This window comes from Lytechinus pictus, chromosome 1 (genome assembly GCF_037042905.1).
Source record: "Lytechinus pictus isolate F3 Inbred chromosome 1, Lp3.0, whole genome shotgun sequence".
NCBI classification, from domain to species: domain Eukaryota; kingdom Metazoa; phylum Echinodermata; class Echinoidea; order Temnopleuroida; family Toxopneustidae; genus Lytechinus; species Lytechinus pictus.
In genome coordinates this window covers 33,820,721-33,848,607 of record NC_087245.1, presented here as the reverse complement: position 1 = coordinate 33,848,607, position 27,887 = coordinate 33,820,721, and the positions used below count along the sequence as shown (strand labels likewise).

General features: G+C 35.2%; 1 protein-coding gene across 4 annotated transcripts; it reads left to right on the top strand.

Annotated features, from left to right (window-relative positions):
- The first annotated feature begins 112 nt into the window (after window positions 1–112).
- LOC135155690 (uncharacterized) lies at window positions 113–20,748 on the top strand. 4 transcript variants are annotated; one of them, XM_064105625.1, is made up of 9 exons: window positions 230–377; window positions 2,266–2,312; window positions 8,304–8,426; window positions 9,823–9,933; window positions 11,033–11,155; window positions 12,486–12,920; window positions 13,690–13,914; window positions 18,174–19,083; window positions 19,382–20,748. In XM_064105625.1, the coding sequence occupies exons 1-9, from the start codon at window positions 326–328 to the stop codon at window positions 19,624–19,626; spliced, it is 2,271 nt and encodes a 756-aa protein (XP_063961695.1). In that variant the 5' UTR covers window positions 230–325; the 3' UTR covers window positions 19,627–20,748. The 4 variants fall into 4 exon arrangements, with proteins under 4 accessions (XP_063961705.1, XP_063961695.1, XP_063961700.1 ...); XM_064105630.1 differs by having other exon boundaries at window positions 244–377; window positions 19,456–20,748; XM_064105617.1 differs by having other exon boundaries at window positions 244–377; window positions 13,690–13,929.
- Window positions 20,749–27,887: the final 7,139 nt, after the last annotated feature.

Here is a 27,887-nt window from a genome sequence, read left to right as displayed (position 1 = left end):
CTGGAATGTCTTTATCGAAAACTGGGGATCGGAACAAAAAGCCGTTAAAAAATCATTTGTTGCAATTTGTTCCGGGTAAGGGTATTTTGGTCGTATATTGACCCGTCTATTGATCGGGTCAGGGTCAATGTCTGCAGACAATATGCTCAACTCTTCGCATTCTATTACGATAAGTGAACTTTGTTTTGTTTTGTTTTCACATGATTACATGATAATAAAATTGAATAGTGTACCGCAACCCGCGCACTACATAATAACGTAGTCGATCGGTAGACTAAAATGTTCTCACTCACATTGCGAAATCGTAAATATCGGATGTGGAAACATGGACAATAGCCCCCAAAGTAACTCAACATTCTCAGATCTCCCGTCAGATGGTAAGAGGTTTATTCTCCTAATCCTTGCTGTATAAGGCATCCTAGTAAAGATCGCCGTCTAAAATTATAGATACTTATACTCATGTTCAGTTGTGCATTTATATATACTTATGGTCATGTTCAGTGACACTTCTTAATATGTGCTGTTGCAAGAAAGAACGCTGTAAAATGTGACGGGCGGGTGTGTAGATTTTCATAAGAGCGTTTCAATCTTTATAGTTTTTCTTAATTTTCATATATATTCACAATTACAGCTATGATGAGATGAGATCATCAAACATCACTACTTTCAACAGTATTGTTATTTCGTCTTGGATGCACTGCTTACATGTGTAAATTTGAATATTGGGAAATATCAATTTACACGGGAAATGAATGATGATATTAAATTTGACTGGATCCCTTCCATATCGTCTTATTGCAAACTAAGTTTGTGCACAATTTTGCCCCCCCCCCTCCCCGAGTAAGGCTTAACGTTTCGTCTCAAAACAGTCTCTGATTTCCTCCTCAATTATTATTATTATTATATATTTTAAATAAGGTTTTGTGATTAATAATATACTCTTTAAGAACAATATTTGGAGTAAATCTTATTGTTGGTCCAGTACTGTATGGTAAGATTATATAAAATAAATCAATAAAATCATATTTGAATAAAAAATATCTGATTAAAATAAAATGAATCATTCTTTGTGATGGAAAGAGGCACGGACTCAGTTTCATATGGCCACTAATTTGTCAACTAGATGATATTGCAATATGGTTGCTTGTTCATCAAGCTCTGGGATAATTGGGTTCAAGAATATTAGAAAATTGGACTGTTGAAGGTGGTACAAGACAATGATGCTCCATTATCAGCTATTATGTTAAATACTTTCGGCCAAATTTTTAGTGAGCACTTTTTGGGAATATTGAATGAAGTGACTTTTTGGTAAAAAAAACCAGGGCCAAATATTAATTTTAAAAAGTCTTGAAGTTTAGGAAATAATAAATATTTAGTTATAAAATGATTTGAAAAAAATATGATTCAATTTGAATCAATGCACCTGTAAAATATCCATTTATGCACTATATTCACTCTAAATAAGCACTAAACTTTGACACCTGCTTGGGTGGGAATGAAAATTAGTTAAATTGAAGAGAACCCTCAGAAACTAGTTAAAATGAAATGTAACTTTTTGTGTATTGGGTATACATTCTTAGCACTTGTATCCACGATTCAATAACTTCTTCTTGCATTGTTAGCATCAAATGTATATAGGCCTATTTGAATGCCTATTTAGTTGGATTCACAAGAGTCTTATCAAGGCTCATACAATATCATACCAATTTAACGTGACGGTTTAACTTCAACTTAGATTTTTGAAACCGAAGATACGAATATTCCTCATTTTCTCGATAATTTCAAAGTAATTCAAAATACTTCCAGCAAATAAGAGGAAGGGGTTTCATGGATGTAAGATATGAAGTGTGAAATCTTATCAACGTGTAGGGTAGCCCCCCCCCCCCCTCCATTAAACATAGAGAGTCCCTTTTATCGAAACAAGTTGAATGCTTTTCATGTTTAACACCCAAAATCAAGCTCGCCGATGTGTCCATTAGCTCACGCAAGGTTAAGAAAAAGCTTACGTGCGGTTGCTAGAGCATACGTAAGGTAGTTGGCTTTAATGAGCGTCTTTGCCTTCCATATGGGAGTGGCTTAATACGCCAAAAGGTAACGTTCATGGCCTACTATTGTCTGTCATTGGGGGTGGGGTACCTCCTGTACCGATTATCAGGTTTAATATGCCAAACCTCGCTGTTGACCCAGATTATGAGGATGCCCATTGCCCCCTCGAACTGTTACAATCCGTTCTCATTAGGTTTCCTGTATAATCTCTGTACATAGATACAACGTCGGATGCATCTCGGCCACTTCTTCAGAAGGTTGACGAGGTAATCAAATTCATTTTTTTTGCTGCAGATCGAGAAGAAAGAATAGCAAATGCTCTCAAAGAGCCATAAACATATATATATATATAATATATATATATATATATATCTTAAAGTTTCACGTATTGGCTTCAGTAAGGTAACACAATAATGCTGATGATAATACTTTGATTGCCAATAAAGTTTTTATTGTCACTCGAATTTTCGACGGTCCTCCGTCTTCTTCAGGAGTTTGCAATGTGTACAATGTGTGACTCTGATTGATCTGATACCACACATCGTAAACTCCTGAAGAAGACGGAGGACCGTCGAAAATTCGAGTGAACAATACATTTTTTTATTGGCAATCAACGCATTATCATCAGCATTATTTGTTTATATATACACAACAAAAAAGTAAGTCCCCTTAAACAAACATCCATAATTTCCGAACCAACGGGAGTTTTTAATATATTTTTTTATATGAGCGTGTAGGTAATCTTATAGGCTACCCTCTGAGTAAATGTAATGGACGTATTTTTTTGTCATGCTCCAGTGAGCACCACAAGAAGACAAAAATGTCACTTTTCAACAGTCATGCACAAGCCAAATATCATGCCTTTGATTCCATTTTATTGGAACTAATTCCACTTTCTCATCATGAAAAATAGTCAGAAGGCTTGTAAAAAGTACTTTCTAAAGGACGATACAACTTTTTTTGGATAAATTTTACGGTTGAATAAACACAAATCAAAATTTGCTATAATTTGTTTTTTTTCCACATTTCTATCGATAAAATGATCAAATATGATGACAGTTTTTTTTGGGAAGAGTATCTTCAACAATACTTATCGTTTCACGGTTCAATGTACATTTAATGAAAACAAAAATACGATTTTCAAATATCACAGGCAAGTATTGTTTCATTTTGGGAACTGACATCTTTTCTCAACTCTTTTCGTTATGTTTATGACCAATTATCACGCTTCAATGATTCAAAGGCGGTTAATTAAACATTCACGCTTGAATGAACATGTGGAATGTGATTAGCTCTTTTTTTACGTTATTGGAAAAAATGCAATTGCTAACTATGGATATCTGTCACAAACCTCCTTGCTAGTTCATTTGATTTTATTTTCATGAAAATCCAGATGTCTAATGCTTCAGTGAGCACACAATATTCGAAAATTATGCAAATGAGGAGAAAGTTCAAGGCCTTGGACCCACTCTGTGCCGTATCGAATGATTATTTTGGTGTACGCACCTTTTGGATAGTGTTATTCTGAAGCCATGTGCGAAGTTCCATGAAAAAGAAACTGTTGTCAGAAGTAACAAAAACTGTCCATGAAACAAACCCTCATTTCACTTTTGTTAAAATTTTGACTTCCTCTCTCAAAGACATTGTATACACTATGGGTGTATATGTTTACGAATAAGTAACCCCTTATTCAATATGGTGGAACTTTTTTTTCAAGGCTGTCTTTAGCAATGTCATTTGGTAGTAATGTTTATCAACCTATGGGCAGAATCTTGTGCAAAAATGAAATCGATTTGTTTATTTATGGATGAGTGAGCACGCATCGAAGTATGAAAAGGGGCATTTTCAATCTCACAGACTCATTTTGAGGGGGTAATAAAGTAAATAATGGGGGCAAATTCGGTTTCAAATGTGACCTAATTGCTGTTGTTTTTATCATCCATCATTTTTATCACCACACACTTTCCGAACTTTTTACATTTTCATGGTTGAGCAAACATATTCGAAAACTTGGGAAAGAATACTCTTTACACTGCAAAAATGTATTCTTTTCCTAACAATATCTCAGGATCAGTTGAATTTATGGACAAATCAGTGGTGGATCCAGAATTTTAAAATGGGGAGAAGCCGAGTAATTGGTGGAGCCACCAACATTTTCGAATGTTAACACGTTTTAACAAGTTGTAGAGGATACTACCATAAACCCCTATGTTGATAGGTCACAAAAAATTGTGCTCACTCAACCATAAACATACGTTATCAAAATTGTGTGTGGAGTGGTTAAATGATGGTTGTAAAACACCATTAACACCATAAAATTCACCTAAAAACAACCTTTGCCCAACTCTGTATTTACACAATCTGAAAAACGATCCTTGTGACTTTCCAAAATGGTCATTTATAAATTATAATTCAATCTTTGATTATTCATGCATGACTCAATCTATCAATTTCATTTTTCACCAGGAGTTGCTTAATGACTGTAGAAAACCACCTAAGGAATATCATATTTAAAAAATATTCCGTTCGAAAGTTACAGCAATTTGATTTAGGGGGGGGGCTTACTATATACATGTATATATATATATATATATATAAATGTGTAAAGTTATACATGTACAACAGCTTTGGCAACTCTTTTTTATTTAAATATTGTAAAGAAATGGATGAAGAGAACAATGGTAGGCGTAGCTTAAATCAAGGTTCCCCAGAGCTATCTACCCTTCGGAAAAATTGGTAATGCCGAAAAAATGTCCCTGCCGGGAATCGAACCCGGGCCCCCAGCTTTGAACGCCGGTGCCTTAACCACTAGACCACAGAGACGGGTCAGTGGCTAGGGCGACCCCGATCCGATTGACCGTCAGATAGACAAATTTTCGACACTATACCAATTATAATTTCCTTTGTCGGGTGAAGGTGGGTTTCGAACAATGACAAGCCGCCATGCTTCAGCTGGATCAAAGCTATTGCTTTGATACAGTACACGTAGGGGGAACGTATACAAATGTGTAAAGTTATACATGTACAACAGCTTTGGCAACTCTTTTTTATTTAAATATTGTAAAGAAATGGATGAAGAGAACAATGGTAGGCGTAGCTTAAATCAAGGTTCCCCAGAGCTATCTACCCTTCGGAAAAATTGGTAATGCCGAAAAAATGTCCCTGCCGGGAATCGAACCCGGGCCCCCAGCTTTGAACGCCGGTGCCTTAACCACTAGACCACAGAGACGGGTCAGTGGCTAGGGCGACCCCGATCCGATTGACCGTCAGATAGACAAATTTTCGACACTATACCAATTATAATTTCCTTTGTCGGGTGAAGGTGGGTTTCGAACAATGACAAGCCGCCATGGGTTCGATGGTTCGATTCCCGGCAGGGACATTTTTTCGGCATTACCAATTTTTCCGAAGGGTAGATAGCTCTGGGGAACCTTGATTTAAGCTACGCCTACCATTGTTCTCTTCATCCATTTCTTTACAATATATATATATATATATATATATATATATACAAATTAAAGTGGGATGTATCAAGTTCAGGGAAAGTGCTCGATGTTTCAACTGAAGCAGAGCGTTGTAGAAATTTTCCTCACCTCTGGTCTACCAATGGTTTCGCGCCTCGATCACAGGCGGCTCATCAGGACACTGAAGCTAGTTGGATATATATCTATATATGTATTTATATATATATCACGAAGCAAATTCCCACATCAGTACAAACAAGAATCTCATCCCTATCTTCAAATGAAGAAAAATTCAAGACCGCAGCACCGGTATACAAGGAAGCCCTGAGCAACAGCGGTTACCATGGTGACATCGAATTCGCCAAAAACCAAAAGCCCAACAAAACCAGGAAAAAACGCCAAAGAAACGTCACGTGGTTCAACCCACCCTACAGCAGTAATGTCAAAACCAACATCGGGGGAAAATTCATCAACCTAGTCGAAAAGCATTTCCCCAAGGGACACAAACTGCACAAGATTTTTAACAAAAATACTGTAAAAATTAGCTACAGCTGCATGAAAAACGTAAATGCGATCATCAAATCACACAACGAAAAAGTCATCAGAAAATCAAAAGAAGAAGAGAACCCTCCGGAAAAAACATGCAACTGCCGAGTAAAGGAAGACTGCCCTCTACGGGGAAACTGCCTGGCCAAGTCGATAATATACAAAGCATCTGTCACGCACGGCCAAAGAGATGCAATCACCAAAGTGTATTTTGGCCTAGCAGGGGGAACTTTTAAAGAAAGATTCAGAAACCACACAAAATCTTTCCGAAACGAGAAATACCAAAACGAAACAGAACTATCTAAATACATATGGGATCTACAAAAGAAAGGGGAACGATACAATTTAAAATGGGCCCGGGGGGGCCACTTACATTGACGAGTGGATACCATGCGCGACCAAAAAAAACACGTAAAAAGGATGTCTTTTTCACGATAGGGCACGTTACGTACGTAACGTGATAAGGGTGTCAAAATCACAAAAATAATGAAAAAAGGGTATCTATTTCGCTAGGAAAATTACGTGTTTAGGGTCGAATTTGCGGGGATGATAAAACAAAATTAAAATGTTTTATAAAGGATGTCCTTTTTGCCCCAACACTTCGTGTTTAGACTTTAGAGTCCGATTTGCGCGAGGTGTTAGAAGGTGGGGTCGTACTAAACCAAATAAATTAAAGACGAAGACCGAAGGACCCGTAACAATAAAACATTCCTGTACTTGTTTAGGGGTTCATTTCAGGAAATATTTGCCAAGAGTATCGTTTTATTTCCAATACTTGTTAAGGGTAGGGTTTTAGACGCCAATACTTGTTAAGGGGTGCATTCTCAGAATATGGAAATTACGTGTTTAGGGTGCTTTTTGAGACCCCATGGTCGCGCATGGTATCCACTCGTGAATGGAAGTGGCCCCCCCGGGAAAATGGGCAATAATGAAAAAATCCAACTTGGCAATGCGGGGAAGTGGAATCTGCAACCTATGCTTAGACGAAAAACTCATTATCGCAACTCACAAGAAAAACTCACTCAACCGAAGGTCCGAACTAATCAGTACATGCCGTCACAAAAGAAGGAACAAAGAACCGCCGGACCGTGAAATGCATCCATTGCCCCAACCGTGGGCCCCCACCAAATCCAACTAGCTTCAGTGTCCTGATGAGCCGCCTGTGATCGAGGCGCGAAACCATTGGTAGACCAGAGGTGAGGAAAATTTCTATATATATATATATATATATATCTATCTATATATATATATATATATATATTGTAAAGAAATGGATGAAGAGAACAATGGTAGGCGTAGCTTAAATCAAGGTTCCCCAGAGCTATCTACCCTTTGGAAAAATTGGTGATGCCGAAAAAATGTCCCTGCCGGGAATCGAACCCGGGCCCCCAGCTTTGAACGCCGGTGCCTTAACCACTAGACCACAGAGACGGGTTAGTGGCTAGGGCGACCCCGATCCTATTGACCGTCAGATAGATCCTATTGTCAGATCCTATTGTCCCGGCAGGGACATTTTTTCGGCATCACCAATTTTTCCAAAGGGTAGATAGCTCTGGGGAACCTTGATTTAAGCTACGCCTACCATTGTTCTCTTCATCCATTTCTTTACAATATTTAAATAAAAGAGTTGCCAAAGCTGTTGTACATGTATAACTTTACACACATATATATATATATATATATATATATATATATATATTGTGGGGCCGCATGGATATCAATTTCATTGTTCTTTTTTTAATCCAAAACTCGTGTTTTTATATACGGGTATACACAGCGGTTGACTATTTTGATGAGGGATAAGGCATCTCCCCCACAGATTTCGACAATCTAGTATACTCTCCCTTCCATCCCCTCAATGCCTACATAATACAATATAGACCCATGAAATCTGTCATGCAAATAGGACAAGTTCATTTAATATCGTACCAGCTCTCAAATTATTTTGAAAATTACTACATAAATTATGTGGTTACTATGAATTATAGGTGTAAAATGTTGTTACAAAAGCTGAATCGATAGTATCATTAGGATGAAGCAACCCAATACAATTTACATTCATCAATTTTGACTCGGATAGACAGGCATCGCAAAAACCTGGTTAAAATCGGACCTCTAAATAACAATTAAGACTCAGATAATCACTGATTTTTTTTTCTTCATTTTCCAAACACGTACATTTTATATCTTTAGAAACTGTAAGCTCAAAAGCAAAAACCTGTTTCTTATTTTTACACTTTGGTGAAGAAATTGCGGAGCGATATCACGATGAAGATGGCACATCATTCTCTGATTCTTGAAGTGCTGGATACATGCAATCAAACCTCAATAAACTTTCTCTCCGAACATACTACACCGAGACCAAGGCTGGTAAGTTGGGTGATTCAGTTCTGAAAGTGTTTTATTTCTTCGCGTTTCGAGTCTGCATTTTGAGTTTCAAGTCAAAAGTTCGAGTTTCATGTCTAAATTTCAAGTTCAAGTCTAACTTAGGAGTTTCAAGCCAACAGTTCGAGTTTCAAGTCTAAATTTCGAGATTCAAGTCAACAGTTTGAGTTTCAAGTCTATATATATATATATTTTTTTTTGGGGGGGGGTCTTCTCCTCCTTGGGCATCTTTCTTCCCATCTTTATTTGTCCCTTTCCTCTTTTCATTTCCCTTTCTCTTCCACTTTTTCTTATCCCATTCCTATCTTTTCCTTCACTTTCTATTTTTTCGTCCCCTTTCTTCTCCCTTTTTTCTACTCGTATCCATTCCTTCCCCTTTCCCTTTTCTTTTTTTTCCTTCTCTTCTTTTCCCTTCCTTTTCTCTCTCTACCTTTTCCTTCTCTTTTCTCTCGCCTGAAAATTTTCTTCTCCCTCTTTTCTTTTTCGCTATATCCTTTTCTTTTTCTCTCCCCTTTTTTCTTTCTCTCTTTTCCCCTTCCTTTTCTTTCCCATCTCCCTTCTTTTTCTTCTGTTTTTCTCTCGCATTCCCCTTCCTTTCCTTTTATATTTTTCACTTTTTTCTCCCTTCCCTTTTCTTCTTTTCCCCCTCCTTTCTTCCCTTATCCTTATCTCTCCCTTTCCCTTTTCCCTTCCCTTTCTCCCCCTTCGTTCCTTTTCCTTTGAGAAGGGAAAATGGAAGAAATACAATGCATTTTAATTCTAAAATTTACATTATTTTCTTTGGAAGCGCCGTGGTGTAGCGGTTCTGACTCTTGCCTTGTAATCAGAGGGTCGTGAGATCGAATCCCACCATGGCCTAGCGTCCTTTGGCAAGGCGTCAATCTACAATTTGCCACTCTCCACCCAGGTGTTAAATGGGTACCCGGTATGATGCGAAAGCCTATGTAGTACGTTTAGCAATTGGTCTTGGAACTCTTGTTGGAATGCTCCCCAGGGAGTGGAGAAGGTACATACATTATATGCGGGCATGCAAGGATCCGATGACCGGGGTGATAATATTATTTCTGCAAAGCGATTAGAGACGTCGTTCCGATGTGTTTAGCGCTATATAAATGCGGATTATTATTATTACTATTATTATTCAAAACAATGTAAGTAAAAGTAACTAGATGAAAGGGCCATTTTTAAATAACATGTAGCACCTGCAACAATCAAAACTTTCACTTGAAAGCGCAACTTACTAATATTTTAATGATACCATTTTCCAACTTTAAGACTTTTTTAAGACTATGACTACATTTTTTTTCATTCTTACAGTAAATGAGAATTTGTATATCATTGAATAAGAGTGACGTTTCCTAATTATATATGCTTATACTAGAAATCAAAGCAACGTCGCTCATCTGGAGCTAAGGACGGGTTTTCAACATTAACGAATTATCAATCTTGCGCCCAAACCACTACCTTCAAAATAAGGAGTCACTTCTCAGAGGTAAGCAAATATAATGCTACTTATTTCATAATATTTTATTACCACTAAAGAGTCGCCGAGTCCATCAGATCACGTGGGAGCTGTAGGTAGTTATAATTAAAGGTGATGTCCACCGTAAGTTTATTCAAATGAATCAACTATGGGCCTAAGCATATCAATGACATTATCATCTATAAATACACCTACCCCAGTGTTACATTGTACTAGCAAATATGGTGAATAATTTGAACTAATTTATTTCCCCTATAAAAGCAATAGTGCCGAAAGAAAACCATATATACATGTGTGCGTGTGTGTGAGCGGGTATGCGTGTGAGGGTGTTTGTGTGTGTATATATATATATTTATATGTATAAAATATTTATATGTATAAAAAGAGAAGTACGTAAAATCTCAGTTGCGCCAAGTTGTTGGGTAAAGAATGAAACAAAGCAGACAGAAAGACACCTACCGTTACACACCCTTAAACAACACATCACCAGGCTCACACACGACATCTCCCACACACCCACCCACACTTGTGAAGGGCTCAACTTAGGTAAGTGCCTCCATACCAGACATGCCATTTTGAAGCTAAACAATGGGGCAACGGCCGTTTCTGATCAACAAAAGACCAATAACCAATGAGATTAGAGAAAATGACGAAATTTAAACACTGCTATATGAAGAGTTCATGAAGTATTTAGAACGCGTTGTGGGTAGGAGAAGGAGTATGAATGGATGGGTGAATGTGTGTGGGCGATAGAGGTAATGTGTCATGTGTCCAAGGGTTAGAATGATGGGTGTCTTTCTGCATGCAATAACTTGTTTTTCATCTTCACCAGCAACTTGGCGCAACTGAAATTTTACGACCTTTAGGACATTGTCTCGTAGTCAGTCATGCCTGCAAAGATCCTTATGAAAATGGTACCAACATATGCAGAGAGGATAAGTCTATACCACGACATATCAATAAATCAATGATTAAATGTTCATATCATACTTCATAACTTCAAGTTATGGGACATTTTCCTGACTCATATATTACCCAATTGCCGATTGTATATGACCCAGTTGAATAGAAATGCCATGATTTCATGATTTTCTTAATTGGATATCAGGTTGTTGAAAAGATGACTGAACTTCTGGGCCTATGGAATAACCAAATTGAAACAGAAATTTGGGCATCGTATGAAGCCTTATTCTTCTCCTCAACGCTATCAGATATTTTAAAGGTTTATGTGGTGAGTCACCGTTCCATAAAATTCCTTAGGAAATGTCATGATTGTGTCGTTATCTTTTAAACGTGGATAGATAAATACCATAAAAGGGGAGTAGTTGGATATTTATACCTACTAAGTGTAATTTAGAGAAAAGGAAAACTCAACATTTCAAAACAACTTTAACATATGAACTCAATTGACCTTTGACCTTGTTACATGAACTCCGACGGCACCATGTATACAGATCCATTCAGTGCATACAACCCTAGCTCAGTTGAAAAGTGAGTAACGGTTGTAAAGTTATTTGTCATACGAGAGCCTTGCAGGTAAACTTTAAAGTTTGACCTGAAACGACCTTTGACCTTACCATGTGACCTCTGGCTGTACCATACATGTAGGTCACGTACTAGTGCATCTACAACCCAAGTTTGGTTGAAAAGTGAGACATGGTTGCAGAGTTATGTATCATAAGAGAGTCTCGCACGTAAACTTTAACATTTGACCTGAAATGACCCTTGACCTTATGTGACATCCAACTGCACCATAACGTATGTCGGTCCCGTAGTACATCTATACAACCCAAGTTTGGTTGAAAAGTGAGACACAGTAGCAGAGCCGACCGAAGAATCGTAAGTTACTGAAAGTGGTATTAGTCTGTTACAAAATTGTTAGTTTTTTGTTCAATTTGCTCTCATTTCTTTATTTCTACATCAGTTATGATCATACTTGGTAAATATGACCCTTAGGTAATAATACATGTGACAGTGAGCCCATGAGAATGATCAGGTCAAAGATCATCTAGGGGTCAAAAGGTCAAATGATATAAGGTCATATCCATCCTTTAAGTTTTTGATCAACTTGCTCTCATTTACTCATTTCTGCATCACTTTTGATCACACTTGGTTTGAATGGTCCTTGGGTAATACCACATGTGTATTATTGACGACGATAGGGTCAATGTTTTGTTAAACTTGTTTTCATTTCTTTATTTGTGCATAAATTATGTTCACACTTGGTACATATGATCCTCGGGTAATAACACAGGCTTGTTCATGAGTGTGATGGGGTCAAAGCTCATCTAGGGGTCAAAAGGTTGTAGAAACTTGCTTTCATTTCTTTATCTCTAGATCAATTTTGATCACAGTTGGTACAGATAGTTATTGGGTAATTAAGTCAGAGGTCATCTATGCGTAAAAAGATCATATCGCATATTTTGATTGCGAAATCAGGCGAGAATGTGGTTCATGAACCACATTTTAAAAATAACATTTGTTGATGTTATTATATGAACATCACAAGACGTTATACAATAACTCAGATCATGATGTCAAAACATTATAATTCTCTGCAGCTCGCATATGATGCTGATGCAAAGCAACTTCAGATGCTCCTCCCTTCAGCTGATCCAAGAAACATGAATTTGAGTGGTGAAAGGGTCATTGATATCCTTCAGTCTGGAATTCCAGAAGTTGATCCAATATCATTTATAGAAGAATATAATGGTATATCTACCGGAGGTACCAGCTCAATATCAACGCAAGGCTCCATCAACCAAGCAGAAGGAGCTGCAGCTGATACGCATAAACATCATGACCAAAATGAGGCTATCAGCGGTGAAGATTTAGAGCAGAATAGTGCATCCTATCAATCTGTGTCTTCAAATCTGGTTAGGGAGATGGAAAACCTCTACCCATTCCTCAATGATGTGGATCTTGAAGCAACGGATCAGAGCGATGTCCCTGATGACCAACCCGTAAAGTGCATCCCTCCAAGTGTCCAGCTGCAGGTGTTAAGCCATTTAAAATTATCAAAAATATAAACATCGTAATTATATGTAGGGGGGAAATGAGTAATGAAAGCTTTTGTGTGTCGGCAGCACAGGTTCCAAACAAAGGATGATGTGGCAGCATCGACATTGACAGCAAGGCATTCACCAATCCCACCAAGTCCATTTGAGAGGCCTCATAGTTGTCAGTTTTTTGGCTACTCACTTAAAACCATTAAATTCCTTATCCGTAGTCGGGGGTCGGGTATCCCAGCACAACTTCATCAGTGGAGGTACCACGATTTATAAAGTAGGGTGGACAAATAGAGGACATAGATTCAAACTGGGGAGCTCTCCTAATTCCCCTATGATTGAAACCCTTTTTTTTTATTTTTCCAAAAGAGTTTCGCAATCAAATGAGAAAATGTGTAGATTTAAACAGTAGAGAATTTTTAAATTACTTGACAGCTGCTTGTGACAGCTTAAAGACTATATGCTTGTTACTATACATTTTTTCTAGGCAGCAAAGGTTTTGACCGACCCCCCCCCCCCTTCCTCTAGGTGCCGCCACTGAAATTCATATTTTACCACTCTATTGTGATGACTAATCACAAAATTAGGGGAGTGTTTTGGAAACGAAAGTAAAAGAATGAGAAATGGGGTAAAAGGACAGAGAGAAGTAAGGCATGTTCAACTTAGGGTCATATTTCTATGCATGCTGTGATTGATAAATTTTTAAAATATTAAATGCATTATTTAATTATGAATGTCAAATTCTGCATTCATACAGGTCGAATATGACAGCGAGGTAAAGCTGCGCCACTCACAAGATGATCCCAGGAAAAGGAAGCGAAGAAGTCTACAAGTCATTGAGACAGGCCAGTCTTCTCTTATAATCTCTACACCACAAATCACAGAGAAGGCTGCTGATGAAGATTCCATCAGGCCACTGTCTGTCCCATCATCTATACACAAGTTTAACAGAGAATCAACGACATTGGAAGGTCTCCGTCAGGTCAGTAACCAGAAGGTAAAAGAGGATGAAAGCTACCCCTTATGTGCCCAAGTTTTAGAATGGGTGATCATAAAGGTAGAGCGGCTCTGCTATAGTTACTGAACGCGATTTTTATTACATCATGTACGTGGTGCCGACTATGTAAGTTTGGGCTTGATGCGGAACGAAGAATCGTGAGTTACTGAAAGCGGTATTAGTCTGTTACAAATTGTTAGTCTTTTGTTCAGTTTGCTTTATTTCTACATCAGTTATTATCATACTTGGTAAATAAGACCCTGATGATAAACAAGACAAAAGTAATTTAGTTTAATCAGTAAAAGTAGAAATAATGATACATTTACGAATTTTGGCTAAATACGCAATTTGCATTGAATTTAATTGTACATGAACTCACGTTTTTGAGCAGTTTTGAGTCTGACATGCAGTGCACTTACAAAATGTTGAATAATTTCGTAACCGCGTACTCGGGCATCGCAAATTTGGTCTAAAAAATTGAACGAGATTTGAAAGTAAAAAGTCAGTAAGCGGCGCGGTTGAAAAATTTTCACTCGTTGGATTAATCGTGAAAAATATAGAGGGGGGGGGGGGATGGATTCTGCCCACTATCTTTTTCTAGGCAGCAAAGGTTCTGACCGACCCCCCTGTTGCACCCACAAATGTAATGACGCCCACAAATGTAATAACGCCCACAAATGTAATAACACTTTACCCACAAATGTAATAACACTTAACCCACAAATGTAATAATTTGTAATAATTTCACCCACAAATGTAATAATGCACTTTACCCACAAATGTAATAATTTTTGATCGCCCACAAATGTAAAAATGACTTTACCCACAAATGTAATGAATTTGAAGGGATTTTTGCCGAATCCGTTCTAAACTAAAATCCTATAGTAATGCGTTCTTTTTTTCCAGACCCGGTTAATCAAAAATTATAATATAGGTCCAAAGTCTTTTATTTCAGACCCGGTTGTTTCAAAAACTATAATATAAGTCCAAAGTCTTTTTTCCAGACCCGGTTGTTTCGAAAATCATAATATAAGTCCAAAGTCTTTTTTTCCAGACCCGGTTATTAAAAAAATATAATGTAAGTCCAAACTAAGATACGATAATGATATTCAAGTGGAATAAAAATGAGAATTGAGCTTAGTCTTTTCTCAAGACCCAGTTAATCAAAACTGGTAGAATTAATGTCTTTGTCGTTGTTTTAACTTATATGGCGCGTATTGTGAATATATGCGCTAAGAGTAAATTGAGAATCAAGCGTAGTCTTTTCTCCAGTCCTGGTTATTAAACCTAAAACCCTATAGTACTGCGTTCATATAGCACAAAAGTGCAAAGTCTTTTTTCCAGACCCCGTTAATTCAAAAATTATAATATGAATCCAAAGTCTTTTTTCCAGACCCAGTTAATTCAAAAATCATAATATAAGTCCAAAGTCTTTTTTCCAGACCCGGTTATTTAAAAAACTATAATATAGGTCCAAACTAATATACAATAATAATATTCCAGTGGAATAAAAATGAAAATCGAGCTTAGTCTTTTCTCAAAACCCTGTTATTCCAAAATTATAAATAACAATACAACAACAACAACAACAAAAACAGTATAAAGACCCCATAATCTTATTAATGCTGCATAACATGGACATATAGCCTAGTCTTTCAGCCAGACCCATTTTTTTTCTTCAAAATAACGCTAATAGTTATAATAAAAAAACTCCAAATCTAAGACCAAACAATCCTTCAACCTAAGAACCTGTTTTAAAAAGAGGTTTAGAGCGTTGTCTTTATTCCAGACCTAATCATTAAATAAACTACAAAAAAAAATCTTCTAGCGTAAGACCCTATCATATTCTTATTCTTGTGGAATAACACGAGTTTTAAAACGTACTCCTTCCTCCAGACCCGGTTATTTAAAAAATGAATTAAAAAACCTCAAATCTAAGACCAATCTCCAAAAGTTACACCCAGTAAAAAAATATGTCTCTACCCCACACCCAGTTTTTTTTATAAATAATACTAAGACCCCTACAAAACATTGTAATAATGCATGAGTAAAGCTAACATTCTTTCTCCAGACTTGGTTATTATTTGAAGAAAAAAAATAAAATAGTTTTTACAAATATTCTAAAACGAATACCCAATAATTTAATTACTGTGGAATAACATGAAGATCGATTGTAGACTTCCTCCAGACACAGTTATTTCAAGAATAAAAAAGCAATAAAACCCAGCCCCAGCAACGAATCTAAGAACCAACAATCCTCCAAATTAAGACCATGTAAAAAGCACATGTTTAGAGCGTTGTCTTTATTCCAGACCGAGTCATTTAAGAAATAATTTAAACAATCTTAAAAACATAAGACTTTGTCATATTCTTATTTTTGTGGAATAATACGAGTATTATGCTTAGTCTTTCGTCTAGACCCGGTTACTTAAAAGATAAACAAATATTGAAGAAAAAAAACAAAGCTAAGACCAATCTTCAAAATTAAACCCAGTTAAAATGCTTGGGTTTAGAGTGTTGTCTTTACCCCACACCCAGTTCTCTTAAACATACAAATTAAGAGAAACATTAATCTTAAAACTTAGACTCCAGCATCTTCCAAACTATAAAAACCCTGTGATAACGCATACAACAAAAACGGCAAATTAATCATTGGCGTTAATATTCATATCTGAATGATACACGCCTTAAAACCCAAGATAACAACAACAACGTTATTCTACATCAATGATATTGTTTTCTTTGTTAATATTGTTTGTTTGTTTTTATTGTTTCTTATAACTTCCTATTTTGAAATAACTGGGTCTGGAGCAAAGACTACACCATGTTTCCATGCTATTCAATGTTGATAAGATTGCAGGGTCTTTGTTTTGTAGATGTTGTTGTGTTTTTAATTATTTTTTTAACTGGGTCTGGAGGAAAGACTACGCTATATTTGCATTTTGTTCAACATTAATAAGATCGTGGGGTCTTTGTTTTTGTTTATTATTATTTATCATTTTTTTTTTCTATTTGAAATATTTTGGTCTGTAGGAAAGACTACCCTAAACTTCTATGTTATTCAACATTAAGAAGAATTAATTTTGGGATCTTTATTTGGAAGATTGTTTAAATGTTTTATATAACCGGGTCTGGAGAAAAAAGACTGTGACTTTGCGCTATATGAACGCATTACTATAGGGTTTTAGTTTAGAACATATTCGCCAAAAATCCCTTCAAATTTATAACATTTGTAGGTAAAGTCATTATTACATTTGTGGGCTATCAAAAATTATTACATTTGTGGGTAAAGTGCATTATTACATTTGTGGGTGAAATTATTTAATTTGTGGGTAAAGGGTTTTAGTCTTTAGTTTTAAGTAACCGGGTCTGGAGAAAAGACTTGATTCTCAATTTACTCTTAGCGCATATATTCACATTACGCACCGTATAAGGTAAAACAACAACAAAGACATTAATTCCACCAGTTTTGATTAACTGGGTCTGGAGAAAAGAATAAGCTCGATTATCATTTTTTTCCACTGGAATATCATTATCGTATCTTAGTTTGGACTTACATTATAATTTTTGAAATAACCGGGTCTGGAAAAAAATACTTTGGACTTATATTATGATTTTTTAAACAACCGGGTCTGAAATAAAAGACTTTGGACTTATATTATAATTTTTGATTAACCGGGTCTGGAAAAAAAGACTTTGCACTTTTTTGCAATATGAACGCATTACTATAGGATTTTAGTTTAGAACGGATTCGGCAAAAATCCCTTCAAATTCATTACATATGTGGGTAAAGTCATTATTACATTTGTGGGCGATCAAAAATTATTACATTTGTGGGTAAAGTGCATTATTACATTTGTGGGTGAAATTATTACATTTGTGGGTAAAGTGTTATTACATTTGTGGGCGTTATAACATTTGTGGGTAAAGTGTTATTACATTTGTGGGCGTTATTACATTTGTGGGCGATTATTACATTTGTGGGTGTAACACCCCCCCCCCTTCCTCTAGGTGCCGCCACTGAAATCCATATTTTACCACTCTATTGTGATGTTTAATCACAAAATTAGGGGAGTTTTGGGGAAACGAAAGTAAAAGCATGAGAAATAGGGGAAAACGGACAGAGAAAAGTAAAGCAAAGATTTAACTTAGGGTCATATTTATATGCATGCTGTGACGGATAAAGATAAAGAAATATAAAATGCATTATTTAATCATGAATGTCCAATACCACATTCATACAGCTCGAATATGACAGCGAGGTAAAGCTGCGCCACTCACAAGATGATCCCAGGAAAAGGAAGCGAAGAAGTCTACAAGTCATTGAGACAGGCCAGTCTTCTCTTATAATCTCTACACCACAAATCACAGAGAAGGCTGCTGATGAAGATTCCATCAGGCCACTGTCTGTCCCATCATCTATACACAAGTTTAACAGAGAATCAACGACAGTGGAAGATCTTCGTCGGGTCAGTAGCCAGAAGGTAAAAGAGGATGCCAGCTGTGAAGATTTAGGGGAGTGCGAAAAAAATGCAGACAGTATCTCACATGTGTCTGTGATAGAAAAGCGTACGCAAACCGATCCAACATCTTCTGAAGAAGACGATTCTTGTGTGTCAGGCAAAGACTTGACCTCAATATCAAGGCATGGATTCAATAGGCAGGCTTTCTACAGAGAGATAAAGTCAGGGAAAGATCTGTATACAGACTGGTCGAAATACGATCAAGATGAACAAGGTAACCAGGTGGCAAAGTGGGGTATAGGTGCCGATAGTGTAGCGGAACATCAACTTGAATGTGTAGATAGTGTATCACATATATATGTGACATCAAATCTGGTTGAGGAGATGGAAAACTTGTACCCATTCTTGCGTGATGTGATACATTTATCGCCACATCTCGACAATCTCTCTGCCATCATGACAGAATCTCGAAACGGTCGTTCTGAAGGACAGGGCACCCTTCCTAATCCTGGACAAGAGAGGTATAGCACAAACAGTTTGCTGGAAGGACCCTTGAGTTTTGAAGAGATGTTCAGCCAGCCATACCGTTGTCTGAGGATGGTATTACAAGAAAGGTTTCCTTTGGCAAAGCTTCGCTTGTTGGTCATGTGTCTTCAAGCTCTGACTGAGTCGGTCAAAGAACAGGTCTCACGTAAGTGTTACAAGTTATTCACTGATATTATAACTATATTGTATTATGATATATCTTTTCCACTTTCACCAACTTGATGTACGGTCGGTAATTAAAACGGCAACCAAATTTCTTTAAGCAATCTATCTGTTCTCTGATTATTAAATAAGTCCTCTTTTCATTGCTCACTTCTCTTTCTAAATCAAGACCCTGCCTTCTATATAGTTACCATGCACACTCTAATTCCTATATCAGTCAAGACGGTTTGGTGTCTGGTTTTGGTAATCATTATTCCTGATACTTTCTTTATGATCAACAGGTAAAATGGGTGTCGATGATTACCAAGTAGGCGGAGATGACCTGGTACCATGCCTCATATTCTTTCTCATTAAGGGAGATCCAGGACAGGTTACAGCCTTATACCCACAGCTCAAGTTCCTTGAAGACTATATTCCGGATGCTGTCGCAGGTGGCATCATCGGTTTCACCCTGACTCAATTCCTCGGTGCATTTTCTAATATTATTCAGAAAGATGACGCCGATATAGGCAATAGGTCTTTTTAATATATTACATAGAAAATCATTTGGATTTCTAACTATGTAGGTGCCGTTGAAACTGTCTAAAAAGAACGCCAAAGATTTAAATTTGCCTTTACGTTACGGCAGGTGGTAATTAGAGACAGGTTCTTGCAAACTTGCTCAAAATATACATTTATCACATATTCAAGAATAGTAAATATCATCTCTGCGCATAAGTGGTCCTTACTAACAGGTCATTTTTTATCTCGATAAACGTTTGGCCAAAGTAAACTTATCAATGAAAGTTTACCTAGGGGTAACTTAAGCAATGCAATTTAACCTTGAGTTAACTTAACCTGAACTTAACCAGGACAGGTAAATCTAGGATTTACTAAACCAATGCAATTTGAGCACCAGTGAATAATGCATTTGAAAGTGAGAAAACCACTTGGTGTGTCATAGTTCAGTCTTTACTTGCAGTTTTATGAAACATCACCTTGGTTTATGGCCTGCATTATTTTATCAAATGGACAAACTCTCAGCAATTTTATTTATGGAGGCAATCAAATACATATGCTATTTTACATTATTTTTATATTATACACAGGACTGAGAGTGACAAGAGCTCAAAAGAGTGTTTAACGAAGCTGAAATTGAAAGATCTCCCATTCTTTTGTACAGATGAAATTTATAATGAGCTGAAAATCAAAATCAAAATTAGCTGAAATCAGTTAAAAAATGAACTTTCACACCCCTGTACATTGAGTATAAAATCTGGGTATAACTTTCAAAACAGTCTGCAGTCAGAGATTATCTATTGCACTTACATTTTACATACTGAGTACATGTAATAAGATATATAAGTGATTGACAACTATACCTTTATTTGTTTGCTTCATGCAGGGAAAAAACTCATGACATCATGTTTTTTGTGATGCCATGAATTTTTTTACGAGTTTGGACAAAGAAAAATACACAAGGTTTTAACAAATAACATTTTCCATAGTTTTGCAGTGAAAAAAAAAGAACGTCTCTTGCCTGTTCAAAATTCATTGAATTCCATTTTATATCACACAAAAATATTGCTGACCTTTGTCACTGGGCATGTTCATGCCATGTGTCAAAAAAAAAACATACACCTTTACGCTCCATATGATTTTAACAATTAAAAAAAATAAAATTCCACACAAATTTACGAATGATTTATGAATGTACATTGAATTAATATGATAATATAAACTCCTCAAAAAGACTTTGGAAATCTGATTTTGATCGACAATCTCTCCTCGCTTTTAGTAAATATCAATGTTTAATTAATATCAATAAATAGATCATTTAATTATTTTTAAAATGATACCCTACATGATATGTTTATGGTTCACATGGAGGTGCAGTGCCTTGAGATGTGGGGCAAGGTCAAAATTCAAAAGTTGCAAAATGACACAATATTGAAAGTCACTGTTCTTTTTCCGTGGTGATGAGTGAGTTTCTCAGCGCCCTCTTTTGACTTTGATCGATAATTCCTCCTCGGTTTTATTAATGTGTTATTAATATCAATAAATAAATAATTTAATTTTCTTTAAAATGATGCCCTACATGATATGATTATGGTTCACATGGAGGTGCAGTGCCTTGAAATGTGGGGCAAGGTCAAAATTCAAAAGCTGCAAAATGACACAATATTTTCCGTAGTGATGAGTGAGTTTCTCAGCGGTTTCTTTTAATTGTTTTCATGCACCTTAACATCAACATTAACATGGAATCAAACACACCTCTGCACAAATAAACACGTAACAAACAAACATGTATGGGTATTTCAAACCACGACTCAAACCATTTTATCTCACAGAACCATCACTACATAAACCACAACAAAACATAAAAAATGAAGAAGCAGGGGCTTGATTTTAATGGATTTCCATCTCTATTGACACAGACAAAAAGAATCATGTTCTGTATTGACCCTTCATTCATTCATTCATTCATTTATTTATTCATTTTTCCAACAAATTTTACAATGCAATAATAACGATATATAAAACATAACATCAGACAATATAAATGACATAAATATTCAAATAAACCAAATATAAAAAATATACACTTGATACAGAAGATAATATTTCCAATTTGATAATAATATGCAAGATACATGTATGTTGGAAAAATGGAGTGGCCCACTAAAAAGCAAAGCTTGTAAAGGGTGGACCACTCAAAAAGAAAAAAAAAGTATAACGTATAACACTTAAATCTATATGGGCCAAAAAAGCAGCAATACAAAAAAGATAATGAAATAAAGATATAAAAAAATAATTATGAAGATATGAAAACAAATAATTATAATAAATGAAATAAATATTAAAGGTGAAGCAGAGACAACAAAGACATGAAGACACAACAAAGCAAAACAACAACAACAAAAGATAAGACACACAATCAGAGTAAAAATAAACAAACATTGCTGCACAAACTGCGAAAATCCGAAGAAGGGAGAAATGAAGAGAAAGGCAAAGAGAGAGGAGAGAGAGAGAATGAGAGAAGTGTAGTCAATCTAACACAATCACCGAGGGTAACCTGTAAACAGGTAAACAATAAATAAATAAATATATCATAGAGGTAAAGGAATCAATGTGGGGTTTTGTAAGACTGCAACAAAATTAATTTTAATTTTCTTTTAAAAGAATTAAGAGAAGGGGAAAGCTGGATATCAGGGTGAAGAGAATTCCCAAATTTTGGGCCACTATATATAAATGTATTTTCATATAATTCATGACTATTTCTGCTCGTTTTGCAGCTTTTTAATTCAGACCTCATAGCACACTTTGTAATCATGCTCTTTTCAAGATGACATGATCATAACCAGCATTATGTCATTTTAAAGAGAATTAAATGATCTTTTGAATGATATCAAATATGCATTGTGTAAAATCGGGAGTTGGGAGAAATTAATGGCCAAACTCAGATTTCCAAACTTTTTTTGAGGGGTTTATATTTGTGTACTAAAATTTTTTGAATTCATACAATAATTTGATATTTCATAGTTTAGGAAGATACCACATTTCAGCAAAAAAATGATTACATAAAATGGTTGCATTTCATATCTTATCTGTGTGTACTCAGTACAGAGAGGGGCAAAGTCATGTAACCACTAACCAATAGCTTGGAAAGGTTACAGTTTAGGGGAACTGCTTCATTGAGAGCTACTTGGTAACTATGCCATTATAGCGACTACACTATATCATGGTAACATGACCCAACAGTCAATCACAATTAAGGTTTCCATGGTATTTACAATAGTAACCATAGCTGCAAGATTCAGAATAATTAAGAGGTCTGCAACCCCATAGACTTACTACTGAGAAGACTGAAAGCTTAGCTTCATCAATATCTTGTTGGGTGAACTTGCCATCTATGGCCCATTGGACGGCTGATTCAAAGGCTGACATTGTATCCACTGTGTTGGGGTCCCTGGAAGTTCACATACAAGAAACCAAGTCTACATTTAATTCGACTCATTTTACTTTTATCAGCATAAGAACAAAAACATTCATAGAACAAACATGACATAATCAAACAGGAACAATAATTAAGTATTATACTGAAAGGGTAGCAGCAAAAATAAATAAATCTACGGCCGAAACATGAATTGCTTGATCAATTTTTTTTTTAATTGAATTTTAAGACAATAGAATAAAGGAATCTTTAGAACAGAAAGAGCTGTGGTCGAAAGAAGATGAGTAGCATTCAAATATCTGGTAGAAAGGACACAGGTAAGCTCATGGAAAGGTTAGGCTAAGAAGAAACTGTTGAGGAAGTAGTTTGAGATGAATGGCCCATGTGTTGAGGAGGGAAGATAATGAACCTGTGAAGTGATCATGGGATCTGGGAGTTGGCACAAGTGGAAAAGAAATGCTGAAGGTTGCATGGAAAGATATGTTGAAGAATGAAAAGCTGTAAGGTTGGTCTGAATGAGAAGGATGCTCAAGACAATGAAGTGAAAGGAGGGAGTGTCATTATGGCACGAGAGTCAGTAACCCTGCGCAAGAGGGAGAATGGTATTTAATACTCAAAATTTTCTTTGATTTTTTTATTATTTTGATTTGAATAGTTATATCAATCTGTAGTGATTTTCAAATTTCAATTAATAAAATATTTAATTTAATTATGACTTCTAAACACAACAAATATAATGAATTAATGCCAAGTTACATCTCAAGTGACGTTTTTTCGTATGAAATGATCATATAAGCAAAATTTACTCTCATAAAAAACAAGTTATTTAATCAAAAACAAGAAAATAAACTATTAATAATGGTATATACCATATAAGAGGAGCAGCAGATTCACTTCATATTCCAAATAATAAAACAATAGCTTTATTTGATATTTGGGCAATTTCATAAAGTATATGGTTATGTGACCTCATTATGTGTAATCTTCCCGAAATGATTTGTCTCTGGTTCCAGTTTATATGAAAAGTTGAAATGCTCTCATAATTCAATTTAATTCAATTCAATTTAATGCAATTTTTTTCAATTTTCAATTCAATTCAATTTTTTTTTCAATCAATCAATCATAAAAATACAGGTATATACAAATTAGATAAAAACATGGGATTGGGAGCCCCTGGAAGTTTTCATATAAAAAAAAACTTGTGGGTGGGGCACCACCATGATACATTTAAATACAAATAAATATAAGACATACATAAAGAGTGAACAAAAAATAAAATTGAAATACAATAAAAAAAAAAGAGAGAAAAAAGAAACAATGGGCTAATATAGGGGAAATAAACAAACAAGCAAACTAGAAGTAATAATTATAAATGATAGTGACCTACAGCGTGCTATTGGCAGGAGTTTTTATACTGAGAGAAAAATTGAACTTTCAAAAGTTTTTTAAACTTATTTAGGGTTTTACTTTGTTTAATATCATTATTTAAATCATTCCAGAACTTGATTCCTCTACAACGTAGAGAATTTGGGGTAATTTAAGTTTTTGGAAGATATTAGTGAAGATCTGCTGAATGACGCGTAAAGTATGAATGGTAAGAGGCATTTGTGTTGAAGAGATTATTAAAAATATTTGGCAAGAGATTTGAATGGTAATTGTACATAATATATAAGTATACATAAGAGCCAAGTCACAAATTTTCAATATTTTACAATCGAGAAATAACTTGTTTGTGTGACTATTGAAGTGTGCATTACAAACTGTTCTTATTAACCTTTTTTTAATAAGAAATAATCTATGTAAATGTGTTTTGAATCCATTCCCCCATAACATACAGCAATAAGTGAGATGGGATAAAACCAAAGTATTATATAGTGAAATTAATACATGTCTGGGTAAAATAAACTTTAGTTTGCGGAGGACACCAGTACTTTTTGATAAACGAGTGCATAAATCATCAATATGAGGTTTCCAGGATAGAAATTCATTTATCTTGATACCTAAAAAATTGATATTTGATACCTGGGAAATAATCTTGCCATCCATAATAACTGGAGGAATGTCAGTACCAATTTTTTTAGTTTGTGTTTTAAATAGTAAAAATTTAGTTTTTTCAAGGTTCAGTGACAGTTTATTGCATTGAAGCCAGACGACGACTTTATGAAGTTCAATATTTATGGTGTTAATGAGAGGAATAATATTTTTTGAGAAAGAGTGATACTGGTATCATCAGCAAAGAGTATGAAATTAAGAATTGAGGAACAATTCACAAGGTCATTGATATACAAAAGGAAAAGCAAGGGGCCGAGGACGGACCCTTGCGGAACGCCGTGTGATACATGACTGAAAGTTGACTTGACACCGTTGACCACAACATACTGCATGCGATTCGATCAATAATTATCAAACCAATCAAGAGCGAGACCTCTTATTCCATAATGTTTCTTTTTTTTTAAAGAAGTATGTCATGGTCAACGGTGTCAAATGCTTTCGAGAGATCCAAAAATATACCAATAGTGAGATTACCCTTATCTATTTCTTGCATTATACGATCATACATGTGAAATATTGGCATATACGTTGAGTAATTTTTACGAAAACCAAATTGTTGTGAGATTAATATATTGTTATGATTCAAAAAGCTGTACAAACGTTCAAAAACTATTTTTTCTAGTATCTTTGAGAAGATGGGTAAAACAGAAATTGGTCTATAATTAACAATGTCTTTACGGTCACCCTTTTTGAAAATTGGAATAATTTTAGCTATTTTAAATGCATTAGGAACTTCACCATATTCAAGAGACATATTATATATGACACAGTCATGACAGTGGATGGACACATTGATAAATACATTTTTTCACAATAGATGGGATATTATTATCATCAGAGCCACAGGAAAACGTTAATTTCAAGAAGGAGCAGATCTTTAGTATTTCATTTATATTGGTTGGTTTAAAAAAACATTGAATGAATATTGTTGTTTCCTAATGGACACATTGATAAATACATTTTTTCACAATAGATGGGATAATATCATCAGAGCCACAGGAAAACGTTAATTTCAAGAAGGAGCCGATCTTTAGTATTTCATTTATATTGGTTGGTTTAAAAAAACATTGAATGAATATTGTTGTTTCCTAAAAAAGACATGAAGTCTGTGTCGCAGTCAGGGATGACTTGAGCAAGATTTTTGCCCAAATTTGCGAAATATCTGTTGAAATAATTAGATTTCATTTGATTGGTATCAAAAGATTCATTATTATAAAACATTTTGGTCGGTAGAGAAATTTGAGCTTTTTTCCCCAATATTTTATTGATTTCTTTCCATGTTTTATTCATGTTACCTCTTAAGGTGTTAAATTTTTTATTATAATATTCTCTTTTAGCAAACCGAATTAGTTTTACCAAACAATTTTTATAGCTTTTGTATTTTTCTTCTTTCCTTTTTTTAATCTTTTCTGGTCCAGAGTATCTATGAAAATTTTTATATAGGATATTTTTTTGTTTATAGATTTCATGATGCCAGAAGAAATCCATGGTTTGTGGAATCGTGTTTTGTTTTTTTACTGTTAACAGTAGGAAGACATTCATTATAGGCATCATAAAAAAATTAAGTAAAACAGATCATATTATGCATGGTTGACATCGTTGGATGCATAGATTGGTTTCCAGTCTAGACAGATCAATTTCTTTTTTAAGCAATCGATCCCAGCATCATTTATCATTCTCCTCAGACGGGGTTCCCTTGAAATTGATTATTAAATTTTTTTGCAACATAAAATATTGGGAAATTATCTGAAATGTCAGAATATAGTAGCCCACTTTCATATTCAAATTGGATTGCATTTGTAAAAATATATTATGGTAGCAGATTTATATGATATGCGTGTAGGCTTGGTGATTACTGGGAATAAATTGTATGAGAACATAGTATCAGCAAACTCTATGCTTTTTGTGTGACTATCAGTATTTAACAAATTGATATTGTAATCTCCCATTAAGTATAGTATTTTTTTTTCATTGTGTATATGAGAAAGCAGAGAATCCATATCATGTAAAAACGAGTCAATTTCAGTATTGGGAGGTCTATAGACATTTCCAACATTTATATTCTTAGAGTTGACATTGACAATTTCAATAAAAATAGTTTGAAGGAATGAATTATTTACAGTCAGGTCTGGTCTTTCAAGGAATTCAACGTTTTCGGAAATATACAAGGCAACACCCCCACCAGGCCTGGAATCACGACATGTGTGCACAAATGAGTAATTAGATATATTATAGATAGACGTTAACATGAAATAATTCAGCCAAGTTTCTGATATTCCTATAACAGAAAAGCTAAAATCAAGGGAAGTCAGTAACTCCTCAAGTTTACTAAAATGTGAGCAGAGACTCCTAGCATTTAAGTGTAATAGAGATAGTCTATCATCAGAGTTACTATATTTAGTACAAAAATCATCAGGAAGATAATATGAACATGGATTTTTTGGAAATTGAAATGTCTCATCCTCTGAAATATCTTCTACAGAAGATTGTGCATGTAGATTGAGGGAATAATGAACGTCTTCAAGGTTATTATGCATTACAAAAGGATTAATTTTAAGATTTTGAAAATTAGCATATGCCTGTTGAAGTGCCCATAAAAACTCATCATCTTCAATAATATGGTTAAAAGGAAAGATTTTCCATTGCAAATGGAACATATAAAATCAGATAAATCAGCTTGACTATGGTTTCGGTCACATATAACTTCACAAGTACAACATGGTGTACGGCTAGACATGTAAATGTAGGTACGTAAACAGAAGTCAAAGAAAGGAAGAAGAAAAAAAGAAGATATCAAATAA